General features: G+C 35.1%; 1 protein-coding gene across 6 annotated transcripts in view; it reads left to right on the top strand.

Moving 5' to 3' along the window:
- The window catches only part of Lin7a (lin-7 homolog A, crumbs cell polarity complex component), a 178,964-nt gene that overhangs the window by 116,113 nt on the left and 48,883 nt on the right, over window positions 1-13,968 (top strand). For 2 of the 6 annotated variants that reach the window (XM_008852160.2, XM_008852175.1), the window contains 2 exons: window positions 7,995-8,066; window positions 10,302-10,511. In XM_008852160.2, the coding sequence (XP_008850382.1) occupies window positions 7,995-8,066; window positions 10,302-10,511 (282 nt within the window). Of the gene's footprint in view, window positions 1-7,992; window positions 8,067-8,141; window positions 8,219-10,301; window positions 10,512-13,968 lie in introns of those variants that run through there. The other 4 variants (XR_001872901.2, XM_008852178.1, XM_008852185.2 and 1 more) reach the window with 4 other exon arrangements.

Raw genomic sequence — 13,968 nt, 5'->3', positions numbered from 1 at the left:
GTTATACATTGAACTCAGTATTAACCCTGTAAGACATAAAACTGAATGAGTTTTTAACCTTTAAAGAAGCTCTCCATTTCATTTTAAAATATGCTGTTTCCTACATTTTCTTATTATTTTTTTATTTTCTTTAGAAGAAGCACATCATTACAGCTTTAATATGCTCAATAGCAGTTGCCATAGCAAACATACAGCTCTTTCAAAAGTGGCTATAAAAGTTTTAAGTTCACTGTTCAATTAATACAGCTTTACACTATTGAACTCAGTATAAGACCTGTAAGACATATAATTGAATGAGTTTTTAACCTTTAAAAAAGATCTCCATTTCATTTTAAAATATACTGTTTCTTACAGAAAGACTCATTGTTTTTGCTACTAAAACTGAGATATTGGCACATGCTTCTCTAATCTGTGTGTATCTGATTATTACTAGTCATAATTGGTTGCACTCAGATCCTTGGCACCTGTGTATGTCTATAAAGTCATCAGGTAGATTTCAATGGTAATGTTTATCAGCTCTCTAATTAACATGATGTAAATTTTTATGCTTCCTCCTCAAAAATAACATATTTTTTTAATTTGTTGATTTGTGTGTGTGTGTGTGTGTGTGTGTGTGTATCACACAGAACATCCCAAACCATCTCATTCAACTATACCCCCACTTCCCAGATGGCACCCTCCCATAGCCTCCATCCCCCCACTAGAGCCCTTATACTCTGTTATCCCTGCTACTGTCTGCTGTGTTGTCGGCACCCCAGCTCTTCCCTACTACTTGTCCATCTTGTGAATCTAGTCAGCCTATCTAGAGGTCTTTGTTTTAGGAGGGTCAGCTGTTTCTCATCTAGCAGCAATCAGTTTTCAATATTCCTTTAGATAAGATTGGGGTCTGCTGTTCATTCTCCCAGTTCTATGTTGGGTTACTATCTGGGAGTCCCTTGGGCAACCCTGGCCAACAATTCAAAAGAAGGTATCTTCTATCTGGCACTGTTGCTTGTTACATAGCCTTTAGCTATACATATGGACTCTTACAAAATTATATTGGCCCCTTTAATCTTTGGTTATACTTTCCTTTTGGGTGTTTAAGGTCATACAGTTGGCCCAGATAAACCAATTTATTTTTACTCTTAAGGTAGTTTGAGGATCTGTTCCTCAGGGGTCACATGGGCTCGGGAGGAGCCCCTGGCTCCTTTCTTTTACCAGTTCCACCTATGTGAAGATAAGTCAAAGGTCCTACTCAATCATGGCTGGCTTCGCTTGGAAGCATGGAGGACATGTTTCCTCTGTGTTGACCCTCCTCTTTGTAGACTGGACACTGGATCAAGTCCATCTCATGGGGTCTCCTCAGCCTCCTTGATCAAGAGGACAGGTGACCCACTACAATTACAGGACATTTTGAGAGATGCTCATATTCCCCTGGAACCAGTCAACCTAGGAGGGAAAAGAGCAAAAACTGTCCTTTATGTCCCTCTGACCAAATTAGTATAGGCTTCAAAGTATGTCTGTTAAGCATCCGTGAAGGTTAGTTCCACCAGTCTGGTACTTTTAATTACTGTGTGCCGTGTAGATAAATCTTGGGCAAAGACCAATTATTCTCAGATAAATCTTACCTAAACATATATTTCTTGATCTGGTATGGATAATTTGTCAGTAGATTGTTGGACTAATATGGTTCCCTCTTGTTTTTAAAACTAGCTAGGCATTATTTATCTCTCACACTGCCTGACTACTCCATCATTGTTTCCCCCAATTAAGGTGCCCCCATTTAATGTTTGAATATCTTAAAGTCAGACACCACATCAAATAACTTCTCTTTAATCAATAATGAATTTTGAAATCTGAATTATCAAGAAATACATTTAGAAATTCCAGATATTCCTAATAAAAAGCCATATATCTAGGCCAGGCATGGTGGCACATGCCTCCGGTCCCAGCACTTGGGAGGAAAGGCAGACAGATCTCTGTGAGATGGAAACCAGCTTGGTCTCCATAGCAAGTTCATACAACAATGCACTGAGTTTTGGACCCCATCATTTCTCATGTGACTTTTGTGTCTCCTTTTTTCCCTAGTCCCCTAAATACATATGTCTTTCCACTTTATCCCTTCTTGAGATGACAAGGATCAAATCATTTTCATTTTTCACAATGTTGCTTAAAGCTATTCTGATAGTTTCCGATTTAAGCCATTTGCAAATAAAGCTTCTTTTAGATACTCACAACCCATTTTCGTATGAATACAACTTTTATTTGTCATGAGCAAATAGGTAGGAGTAGATGAATGGATTTGCAGAGTATATGTGGATTTAGCTTTATTGAAAACTGTTATCTTGTTTTCTCAAGTGACTGTACTAGTCTGTATTGCCACTCACAGTGGATGAAAGTCTCAACTGTTGAACATTCATGCCTGCATTTTATATTGGTACTATTGTTTAAAACCTATACATTTGAATAAGTATGTAGATTGAGCTAATTATTGTTACAATTCTCATTTCTCTAATGACCATATTTTCATGTTTTCCCTTTATGTATGGATACACACACACACACACACACACACACACACATATATATATGTATATATATGTATATATGTATATATAAATCTATAAATCTTCCTTGATCACATGCCTGGTCAAATACTTTTGTAGTTTTTAAATATGATATCTTCTTATTAATGACTTCAAAAGTTCTTTATGCTGACTGGATATGAAAGTTATAGTTTCTTGCAAGCATTTTCACCCAATCATCGTGTCATTTCATTTCCTCAAAAGTGGTTTCAAAGAGTTAATTTCTTCTTTTCTTTAAAACCATGATTTTAGTCTGTCCTTTCTTTCTTGTCCCTTAAAGTAACAAATTTGCACTAATTTCTAATGCACAAAATCATAACTCATAGAATTGGAAGAAATGCAAGGAAAGAGACTAAAGATAAATTTTTACATAAATTTTACTTGAAAATATAGCAATTGGGAACCCTTTGGGCTAAAAATAGCAGAAAATCTTTGCTGGCTTGATTTAAATAAATTATTTTTCATTGTTGCAACATGCAGAAAGATGAGCAGCTGTATGTGCAGACTAGAAATCCTGATTACTCATGTGGGTGTCTGTGCACTTCCATAGCCCTTCTCTGGGGGTTGAAGTCTGCAACCAGAGCTGATGTCATGGAAATTGGAGGAGAACGAAAAAATGAGGAAAGACCAGTGCTTTCCCAGAGGCATCCCACTTAATCTGCTTGAATTCTCATTGGTCACAAGCAAGTCATGTGACCAGATAACACTGGGAAAGGGATTGAAAATACAGATTGTGTTAAGTGAACATAGAACAATTTAAATAACATCAAAATACAAAGGGCAATGAAGCAATCCTATAAAAGTGGAAGACAGAGCAATCAAATTCTAGTTTTAAATGCTAAGAAAAGTTTTCAACTTGCTGCCAGATAAGCATCTACATTCTAAAGGCATTTCAAACATCTAAGCTGTGAATAGAATGGTAATAATAGAAATATAAACTGTTATAATGAAAACAAAGTTAGAACAGTGAATTATGGCTTATGAAGCCTCCTCTTCATTGACAGTCTCTTTGAAGTCAGAGTTTTACATAATGGAAAATAAGTTTCACAGATGGTAGGTTGTTTAAAATCTCCTAGGAAAGGGATCCAAAATAAGAAATTCACAATATAGGTTTGGCAAACATTTCCTACTTGTATATATCAGATTTTCAAGATTGAGAAGTATGCACCAGAAAACTTATATTATTTTGTGATGGTTAGCTTCTGTATAAAAGAAAACTCAAAAACAGAACTCCTCTTGAACTAGAATTGTAGCTTGTTTTACTCTATCTAAATGACAGTGCTATAGTGAGATAAATTGAAGTCAGAGTGACGTTTTTGTTTTGTTTGCACTGCCTACTTCCTCATTGATTAAATTCTGTACTGAAAAAGTAGTTTGTTTACTTTTTAGTATAAAGGAAAGTAAAATGTAAATTATTCACTTGCAATTTCTGAATAACCTTTCTATAAGGAAAATAATGTTTCAAAGTTTTCAAAACAGTCATTATTTTTTCTTTCACTGTTTAACACAGCTGTCTATACAGAGAATAACTGTAAAAGGAACCTTAGCCAAACACATGACTAAATGAACCTTCTGAACAAACTATCACTCTATTGTTTTTATCAAATTGATCTGCACTACTAAATTTTCAGCAGCTTGGAATAGGTTCTAAATATGCAGAATGTTATTGAATCTGTGAACATTTTTCAAGATTATGGAATTATTGATGTTGATATACACAGCAAAATTCTTCACTAAACTTTCTATCAGTAGTTTGACTTTCCTAGGAAGTAAGCCTATTCTGTCCAATGAAATGTGCCTAGCAATGTTAGAGTTCAAGTTTATCAGACATTTGAGACAGAAAGGATTCAGAGGATTATAAGCTCCATTTTCCTTGGTTGAAGCACATGTAATTATTTTCTCTTTCCCCTTTTGGAACCCCCTCAAGGGTCTCTGGTAAAATATTTTTGCTTCCCTGACAACTTTCTTCAAAATATACAAATGTGTTTATAATTGTCCTTGACCTTGAAGATAGGCAAGGGTACATCTTGTCCCTTAGGAACTGAGAGGTTAAGAAAGTTCCTAAGGTAATATAGCAAATGGAAGCAGAAGAAAGATGGCCAACATCTCAAGCTGACTCTGTAACCAGACTGTGCATTCTCCATGACATTTTTGAAAATGAAACAATCAGAATCTATTGTACTTTTAAGAAACACGAAGATGGATAATAATAGTGGATTAATTTTACTCAATGTCTTAAAAGGATATTAAAATGACATTTTACTCACTTTCATTTGGAGTGCTGAATTTGTTGATTCCAGAATTGCTGCATTGCACACTTATAGCCACTACTTGTTTAATAGTAGCAGACATTCTCAAACATCTCCTGGAAGGCAAGTTTGCCCCCACTTGAGAACTACAGCCTTTGATCAATTATTTGTTAAGAGTGTCTGCAGACTGATAGTCCTGGGATGAGCAACAACAAAAAACAGCAACAAAGACAACAATGATATTAGCTAACCTCTAATTACATAATTACATATGGCAAACCATTATACTTTTATTCATTCCTCATAAAAACTTAGAAGTCACTTACCATTTTAAAGCACATATTTCAAATGAGAACATTGAACCCCATGGGAATCAAGTTCTTAACTGACCAATATCAGACAGTCGAAAAGTAGCACAGCCAGGGTTTGTTTCCAAGCCATCTCTAGCACCTGTGCAATTATCTAGACAGTGCTGGCCTGTGGTTTCCAAGTTGTTAATTGAAAATTCAAATTGGAATGATAAGGATTATATTTAATTCATGATATTTATTAAGTATTTACATTTTCTCACTTACAAAATGACCTTTTGTCTTAATCAGTTGATGACAACCTTCTAATTATTTGCTAAGTGATTGTCCTCATAAACATCCTTGAATGAAAGCAAAGGTATTATTTTCCCATGGAAAAGTTAACCAAAATAACCCCAGGCAAATTCAGACTGTCAGGAACAGAGAAGGAAGGAGCATAACTCTGCTGGAGGGAGGTAGAAAACACGTAATGAAGGAGATAATGTCTGAATCGGGCTTTTTAATCTATGTGAGAAACTTGGGTAAATAAGCGTCTGCCAGGTGAAGGGATATGTAATCAGGGTTATAAGGATGTGTAAAAATATGGACAAGTGGAAGGATTTTCTATTTAGAGAATGGTAGGGGTCAGGAATGATAGAGAGGATAAGAATGAAGAGAAGGGTGGCTCCTACTGGCATTTAACTTCCTCTCTCAGGATGGCAGATAGCCAAGACACCATAGAGACGTGGTCAGGTGGGTATTTGGAAAAAGCAGCTTCACGGTTGTGATGAGACACCACAGATTTTGAATGAGGAACTTTTAGCAAGAGATAAGGAGTTAGGGTGGATCACAGTGTCAGACAAGAGAGTTTAACAAGGAGAGGAGCAGGGCAGTAAAAAAAAAAAATGCTCTAAACAAATTTTTTAAAAAATGTTCCTCTTTAGGAGCTATTAGAGTGAAAAGGGGGGATGTGTTTATGGGAGAACTATCTACAAAGCAAAATGGTGCACTGTCAGGGAAATAATATGGAAATAAGTTTGCTAACTATTTTTGGTAAGCTGGAGAATGTGCAGTTTCCACAGATGATCATCTGGAGCTTCTCACTCCCATTCAGATATCCCATGAATATAGACTACCTTGTTTGGAAGGTCAAAGCCGTGTTCCCATCTTACTAATCTGGACCACTGCACTTGTTCCATTCCTGGCAACATCAGCTGGAAACAGGAATCAACTTTGCTGGTGGCTCAACCAAATATATTAGAGAAATGGAAGAGCCAGCCAAACTTGTTAGGAGACACAGGTCCCAGATATTCAATAAGTGGCTGTTGAATGGTGAATGTCAAACTAATCAAATTTTTAACTTCAGTTACTTTTGACTTATGCATTTAAAATAAGAATAATAGAAAGGCATGAACATACTTCAGACCTACATGGCAATTTTTCTATTCCATCCTTCCAGTAAACACCTAATGGTTTACTCCCCTATCTCCAATGAAAATACTCCAGCATAATACCAAGTGGACTTTCATCTTTATGCATTATTGAATAGGTTTTATAACTTCATTATTTACATTGAAATTGAGCATTTAGTCCAGCATATTTAACCTTGTGATTTTTGTCAAGCGTTTTCTTCAAACTATACCATGAAGAGTCATTCTCCACATTTCAGCTTATGTAAGATGAGACATTTTATTTCATCATTGAAAGAAAGATTTTATGATCTCCTCACTAGAAGTTCAGAAGGAAAACATTTTATCTACTGTTACAACTTCTTCTGTAGTTGTGTCTAAAATAATAGTCATGTTATCTGCTGCTTAAGGCATACCAATCAAAGCCAGATCTCTTGAAAGTCTTATTTCAAATTAAAATAAACCTACTAAGTAAATATTCTTTACCCATATTCCAAATTGGCAGAAAGAAAGTATTGTGAAACATGGCCTCATAGTTCCCCAATTGTATTGCAAGGTTCAAACTTAAGTTCTTAGTCAGAAAATGCTTTCTGCTTCCTTTGACCTCCTGACTCTAGGTTTACCCCCATCCTTTCTATTTTATCTACATTTTATCATCAACATAACTGGTTTGTTGCTCTGTAGTATTAATTCGAAGACTCTTTCACCTTAGTTGTTTCCCAAGAATATCATTTTTATCACTATGCTTAAAGGACATGTTGGCTCTCCTGTTTTTCTCATAATAATCCAAACTAGATCCCACAGAGTAAGTTCTAAATGTTCAAAATTATAAATGTATGTTATTAATAATAACCTACCTGCCAACATGTTGGAATTCAGGCCACAGTAAAAATATTGTAACCTTAGCTTTGCGGAACCTAAATTTAGAAATTGTAACATATTGCCAAATTCAAGAAATAACTATTGACATAACTTTTATCACTTCATTTATAGCTAGATACATGTACATATAAAAATACTGGCAAAGTAGATATTTTATGAAACCAAATATAAAAGTTTATATAGTTGGCAAACAATGGCAGCCAGATAAAAAACTTTGTAATAAATGTAGTTCACTTCCCTAGCCCAAAACCCACCCCCAAACACACTCTCAAAAAATAGGAGTTATAGCCAAGCATTATGGTGCATGTCTTTAATCCCAGCATTCAGAAGGCAGAGGCAAGTGAATATCTGTGAGTTCAAAACCAACCTGGTCAACATTGCGAATTTCAGGCCAATTAGAATTATATGGTGAGACCCTGTCTCTCTCACAGACACAAAAATAGTAAGAGGTATATTTGATCCAAATCATAAAGATAATTGATTCAGTCCATTTCACTTGTGATAGCTGCTCTGTCCTACAATGAAAATGTATTGTCCTACCTACAATGAAAGAATTAACATTCTTAATATTCTTACACATTCCTTTTTATGTGAATATTTTAGGTGTACCAATATATGCATGAAACGATAACTGTTAATGGCTGTCCTGAATTCCGTGCGAGGGCCACAGCAAAGGTGAGACTTGAGTAACTTTAAAAATATACTTTACACCAGTGATCTAGTAATTGATTGTGCGCGTGTGTGTTTCAGGTATTCTCGTGTGTACACTGTAAGAAAATTTAGACATCAGTGGCAGCCCAGAGTCTAGAACCAGTACTACTTCCCAGGTAAAAATCCTAATGGAAAATTGAACGTTTCTGCTGCTTCTGTAGCTTAAGAAAGGAGAATGATTTCATTAAACTCACTAAATGTCCGTTTGGCACAAGCAAATCTACTGGTTCATCCTATAAAGTACTACATGGTTTCTGATGCATCCTGCTGATACAAAAGATTCTGCTGATACATACATTCGTTTCATGCATGGAGATTTATTCGCACAGGCCTAAAAACTTAACATGAGTTAGACATGAAAATAATTCACCTGGCACCACTGATCCTGGATTCTTCTTTGTGTTCAGCTGAGCAATGGGCAATTTGATGAAAATGGCATCGACCTAAAGGTGGCCTGACACCTTTTGTGGCAGTGACCACTTTTGTTCTTTAAAGACTTAAAATCGGAGATTATAGAGGTCCTACTAACGGAAAGGATACAGAAAGAGGATCATAAAATTTCCTGGAAGATGGACCATTAGGAAACAACAGTTTCAATCTAAAGTCATTCATGCAGTTCCTATTGCACACATACAGAAGTGTTTTAATAGAACACAATTTGCTTGTTAAAAGGCTTTTACCTTCCTAATAATGCCTAAGAAGTCAGAACTACTGAAAATAATCAAAATTTTCCATTCAATGCCTTTGCGTTACATTACCTGTTGTTTGATTTCTCCCCTGATATTTTCAGTTTTCATCTGTAACTGAACACTATAGATTTGTAAGTTTTTTTTTCCTTTCCTAAAGCAGGCAAAAGGAGGGTATTATTACCATTACATCATGCTTTGCTTGTACTGAAGTGGAACACACGCAGAAAAATGATCCCTACGTGGTTTAATTAAGGGGAAAGTGAATTATGTAGTGTTTTACCATTCTCATTTCTTATTCATGTAGAACAGCAGGAGAGCAGCATAATGTTGCAATAGCACAATATTTTCTGGTTGTTTCTGGGCTGTCTGCATTGCATCCATGTCAGCCATTAAAACCTCTGCATGACAACACAGTTTGCATGAGCAAATGCATGTAGCTAAAACCAAGCCATTATTTCCATGTCACTCACTATCTTTCATTAAATTCAGGCAGTAGCATAATGCTAAATTGATGTAATAATGCTGTGTGTGGAAAAAGAATGTACAGTAGTTCGAAATCAATATTTTCACAGTGTTGAGAGTAAATCACTTTATACTAGACATGTAATCAACTGTGGTTAAGGCAAGCTAATAGAAGTAGAAAACAAGAAGCAGGCAGAGAATTTTTTTCCTGATTGAAACTATTATTTTATTTCTGTGGGGGTAAGAACTAATGGTAAGTTGTCTTCAACTTAAAGAAACTAATAGGTGAATTTTGAAATGAAAGTATGACTATATTAAATAATGTTTTGAATATCTAGATATAAAGCCACAAACTGTTCACTTTGCCTATGTCACTGTACTATTTCAAATAATAATGTATTATGAAGAGAAAAACAATCAAAGACTTAATAAGAGAGCAATCATAGTAATATGAATATTGGTGTGAAAGAACAGTAACCTCCTTGAATCTATTGCTTCATTTTTTATTTTAGGTATAATAAGTTTAAACATTAAAAATGCTTCATTTAGTAGACCAGTGGTCCAGCAATAACAAGATTTTATGTGTATTCATAAGTGTATACATATATAAGTGCTCTTCTGTTTGTTGAGTATTTATGAATATTTCCATACAGGCAACAATTTAGACTCTTTGCCATACCAAAAGTGCCTAGCACAATCTGCTCATCAAATGCCCTTGGTCAACATGTATATGATAATTATAATGCTAGGTACTATTATGTACCAACTCTATTTGGAGTCCAGAAATAGGGGAATTTGCATCTACCTGAAAGATGTGGAAGTAGAATTTGTGTGTTTGTTTTCATGGTAGATGAGCCTTACAAAGCAAGAAATAACTAGATAGGAATCTTTATCAAAGAAAAGTGTCATATATGTCATCTACAAGAAGACATCCTGTGTTCTTCCTTCTACGGGAGAATGCTAAGGAGATGTATGAAACTGTCCCCCGTAGAGCATTGTCAGCCTTATTTCCCTCATTTTATTACCAAAATATTGTCTTTTCTTTCAGGCAACAGTTGCAGCTTTTGCAGCTAGTGAAGGCCACTCTCACCCTCGGGTAGTCGAGCTGCCAAAGACAGATGAAGGCCTGGGCTTTAACGTGATGGGAGGAAAGGAGCAAAATTCCCCAATTTATATCTCTCGCATCATCCCTGGAGGGGTGGCTGAAAGACACGGAGGCCTCAAAAGAGGGGACCAACTGCTGTCGGTGAACGGAGTGGTATGTTGATAAATGACCACAGATTTTCTTTCTAAGTACGTTTCTTGTCTCCCTCTTTTTCTTTCCTCTGCTACTAATGATGTCAGTAATGAAATTCTAGAACAGATCATAATTTTATATAAAATCGGCTTGGACTTGTTAGGTACTAAACCTTTGAGAGAAGTAATTTTATATTTTCATGTCTCATTTCACATTGCACAGGTGTGATAAATATCAACTACTTAGAAAATCATATCAAGAAATTATGCCAATACATAGAATTTCCCCTCAGAATACTGCCAATGAATTAATGTTTAAAAAAAATTATTTCGGGGCCAGAAAGATGGCTCAGTGATTAAGAGCACTGAGTGCTCTTGCAGAGGATTTGGGTTCAATTCCCAGCACCCACACAGCAGTTGACAACTGTCTGTAGCTCCAGTTCTAGGGTATCTAACACCTTCTTCTGGCCTCCATGGGCATTGCATGATATGGGTGCACTTACATACATGCAGGCATTACACTCATACACAAAAAATAAAAATAATCGAATATTTAAAAAAATAATTTCATGTTATTAAATAAATCATTTTTAAAAATTAAAAAAAATAATAATTTCAAAGCATTCTTTGTTCTAGTTACTATAAGCAAAGAGCTGAGTTTTTGTTTTTGTTCGTTGCTTGTTATCTTTGTTTGTTTCAGTGTTAGGCACTGAACCCCAAACGTTGTGCATAGTCAAGTACTGCACCACTGAATCGCATCCCTACTCCCAGTAGAAAATGAGTAATTCTCTCTCCAAAGCCTCTGTTTTTAATCAAAATTACCAATCTTAGATCGTAAATTTCAGAAATATAAACGAGACTACATCAAAATGTTCTTATATTTGTCTTTTCAGCCACAATTATTTATGCTTAAAACACAGTACTCAACATACATTTGCAGTGTAATTTTTTGGCGACTATGATGTAAAATTTTTCTGTGCATAAAGCCTTTCATCTTGTTTGATTTGTTTGTTTCTAAAAATAAAATAACGATTATTTTTACTACCAAAATAATAGTTTTATACTATCAAAAACTGTTCCCTGAACTCTGCTCTTCTCTACTGACATCAAAACTAGCAACCCATGAATATTTTATACCATCATACTTATTCTAAAATTATCATTTCATTTAATTTATGTAAAATTTTTTTGAGATAAGCTTTTTATTGACCTTTTTATAACTACCACTTTTTAAAAACTTGTTTCAAATGATAATTATAGAGCCCAGCTTTCTGGTAGAAGAATCCTGAACTGGGTCATACATTATGATAGACAGTAAACTGTGTCTCAAGCTATGCATTTATATGTCTGAGTTTACTGGGTAGAGAAAAAGATGTATAGGTTTAAAATTAATAAAAGTAGAGCAATACAAAAATCACTCAAATAAGTATATCATCATTGTAGTTATACAAAGTAACAATAACTATATACGACATCAATCATCAATTTACTGATAAATTGGCTTTGAACTACCTACCAGGGAGCAAACAGCCTCAGCTTAACCCACACATTTGCAGGGGGCACAGCAGTCAGCACTCACAATCAGGCATTCATTCCCTTGCAGTGGCCTTGTGATGAACCTGGGAAGCAGCAGGGAGCATTGGAAACATGAAATCAAAGAGGCCTAGCTTTACCACTCAATATCCATATTGTTACAGAGTAATATCCCCTGACGCAGAGCTTCACTAAAAGGAGAATGGTTATTGAATGTAATGGCACTGAGGAAAATTGGTGAGGCAACATATCCATTAGGAATCACCCTGTGTTAATTTGGACCTATATACCTTTGATAGGTAGTAGCGACCATTAGAAATTGGAGATGAGTGAGATTTTAAAATTCCAGTAATATTGTTTTCATTACTTATATTAAAAATAAATCCTAAAGAAAAATTTTCTATATATGTAGCTACTCCCACACTGTCAAATATTTATTAGCAAGAAGGCAGCAATCAACTCTTAGAACCTCTTTTGTGAATTTGATGAGGTTCCACTTCTCTGCCCATCCACACGTGCCAGGCATAACCTTGGAAGAGTCACTTGAGTCAAATGAGACTGTTCCAAGAACAAGATTTCTTACCTGTGTTTAGCCTCAGACAGCCAAAAATATTTTAAAAGTTGTAATTTAACTTTGATCCTGTCCCCATATTCTCACTAATTCTATGTATAGCTATAGCCCTCCCAAAGATTTTGATTCCCTGTTCTTGTTTCCAAAAGATTTTTATACTTCACATATACTTTCAAAAGCTATAATTTACTAATATTTTCCATTAGTAAAATATATCATGTTAGTTAACAAGTCATTAGTTACACCAAAGAAAATCAATTTCTGACACACTTTGCTAATGAGAAAGCATCATCTGTTCATTGCAGCAAGTGTAACAAGTGGTCTTGCACCCACCACAGCGAGACTGTTGCTTCTGACATAATGCTGGCTTACTACGCTTACTCTAGCTTGCTTTTTTAAGCTCTACAAATTGCAACTTAAAATGTTGCGCCTCCCTACAATCAAATGATTTGCTATAAACTACCTATTTTAAAGTGTTTAAAAGTAAGAGAGAAAACAAGCTGTTTACGTTTTCTCAGGTTCTCATATAATGGTAGTTTTCTCTGAATGAGAAGCGATGTGACCCAGTGACTTTTTCTTAGTTGCACAAATAGTACTTAATGCAATTCCAGAACTCTGATTTTATCTCTGAGTCCAGAGGTCCTTTCAGTATAAATAATTTGATGCACATAATAGTACTTAGTGAAAATTAATTATTTATAAGGAAATATGGTTTGGGGGCCTGTAATGGAGGGACCAAAACAAACCAAAGAAAAAGTGAACAAATGATCAGATCATTGTTATTTCTGCTTTGGAATATAGTGCCATTTGTGAAGATTCATACAGAAGATTTTTAAACATGTTATTCTAAACCAAGAACAAATTTTGAAAGAAAACAATTTGAAGGACTGAGGCAAACTCGATTTCAGTAATAAGTGTTCTGAGAACAATGTCCTACTCTACTACTTAAAAATCAAAATTTCCCATTTTCCTTTCAACATATGGAGGGCCATCTTAAATGAGGTCTTTGCCTTCGTTTGTTTTTTGTTTGTTTGTTTTGTTTTGTTTTGTTTTTTACATCTTGGTTACACGTAGGAATGATATGTCATGGTGCCTGCCAAAACCATTATATAGTAATAAAAACTGTTAATATAAAATGTTAGAAAATAAAGTTGCACAGAAAGGGGTATCAATAAATGAAACAAAGAAAAGATACAACAGTAGAGCAATTGATTTCTTTTTCTTTTAGCTTCTTGCAAGTCAAAACAGAAGAAAAATCAAAGTAGCTAAACTATCATTGACAGATAGTTTTTCCTCATTTCTAAGCTCAAAAAGAAATTTCCCATGGGATTCTTACAAATTAGACATTGAATCATCCATAACAATTTCAGAGAAA

Source organism: Nannospalax galili, unplaced genomic scaffold, assembly GCF_000622305.1.
Source record: "Nannospalax galili isolate Female #2095 unplaced genomic scaffold, S.galili_v1.0 scaffold390, whole genome shotgun sequence".
Lineage (NCBI taxonomy): Eukaryota > Metazoa > Chordata > Mammalia > Rodentia > Spalacidae > Nannospalax > Nannospalax galili.
This window is presented reverse-complemented; position numbering and strand designations above follow the sequence as displayed.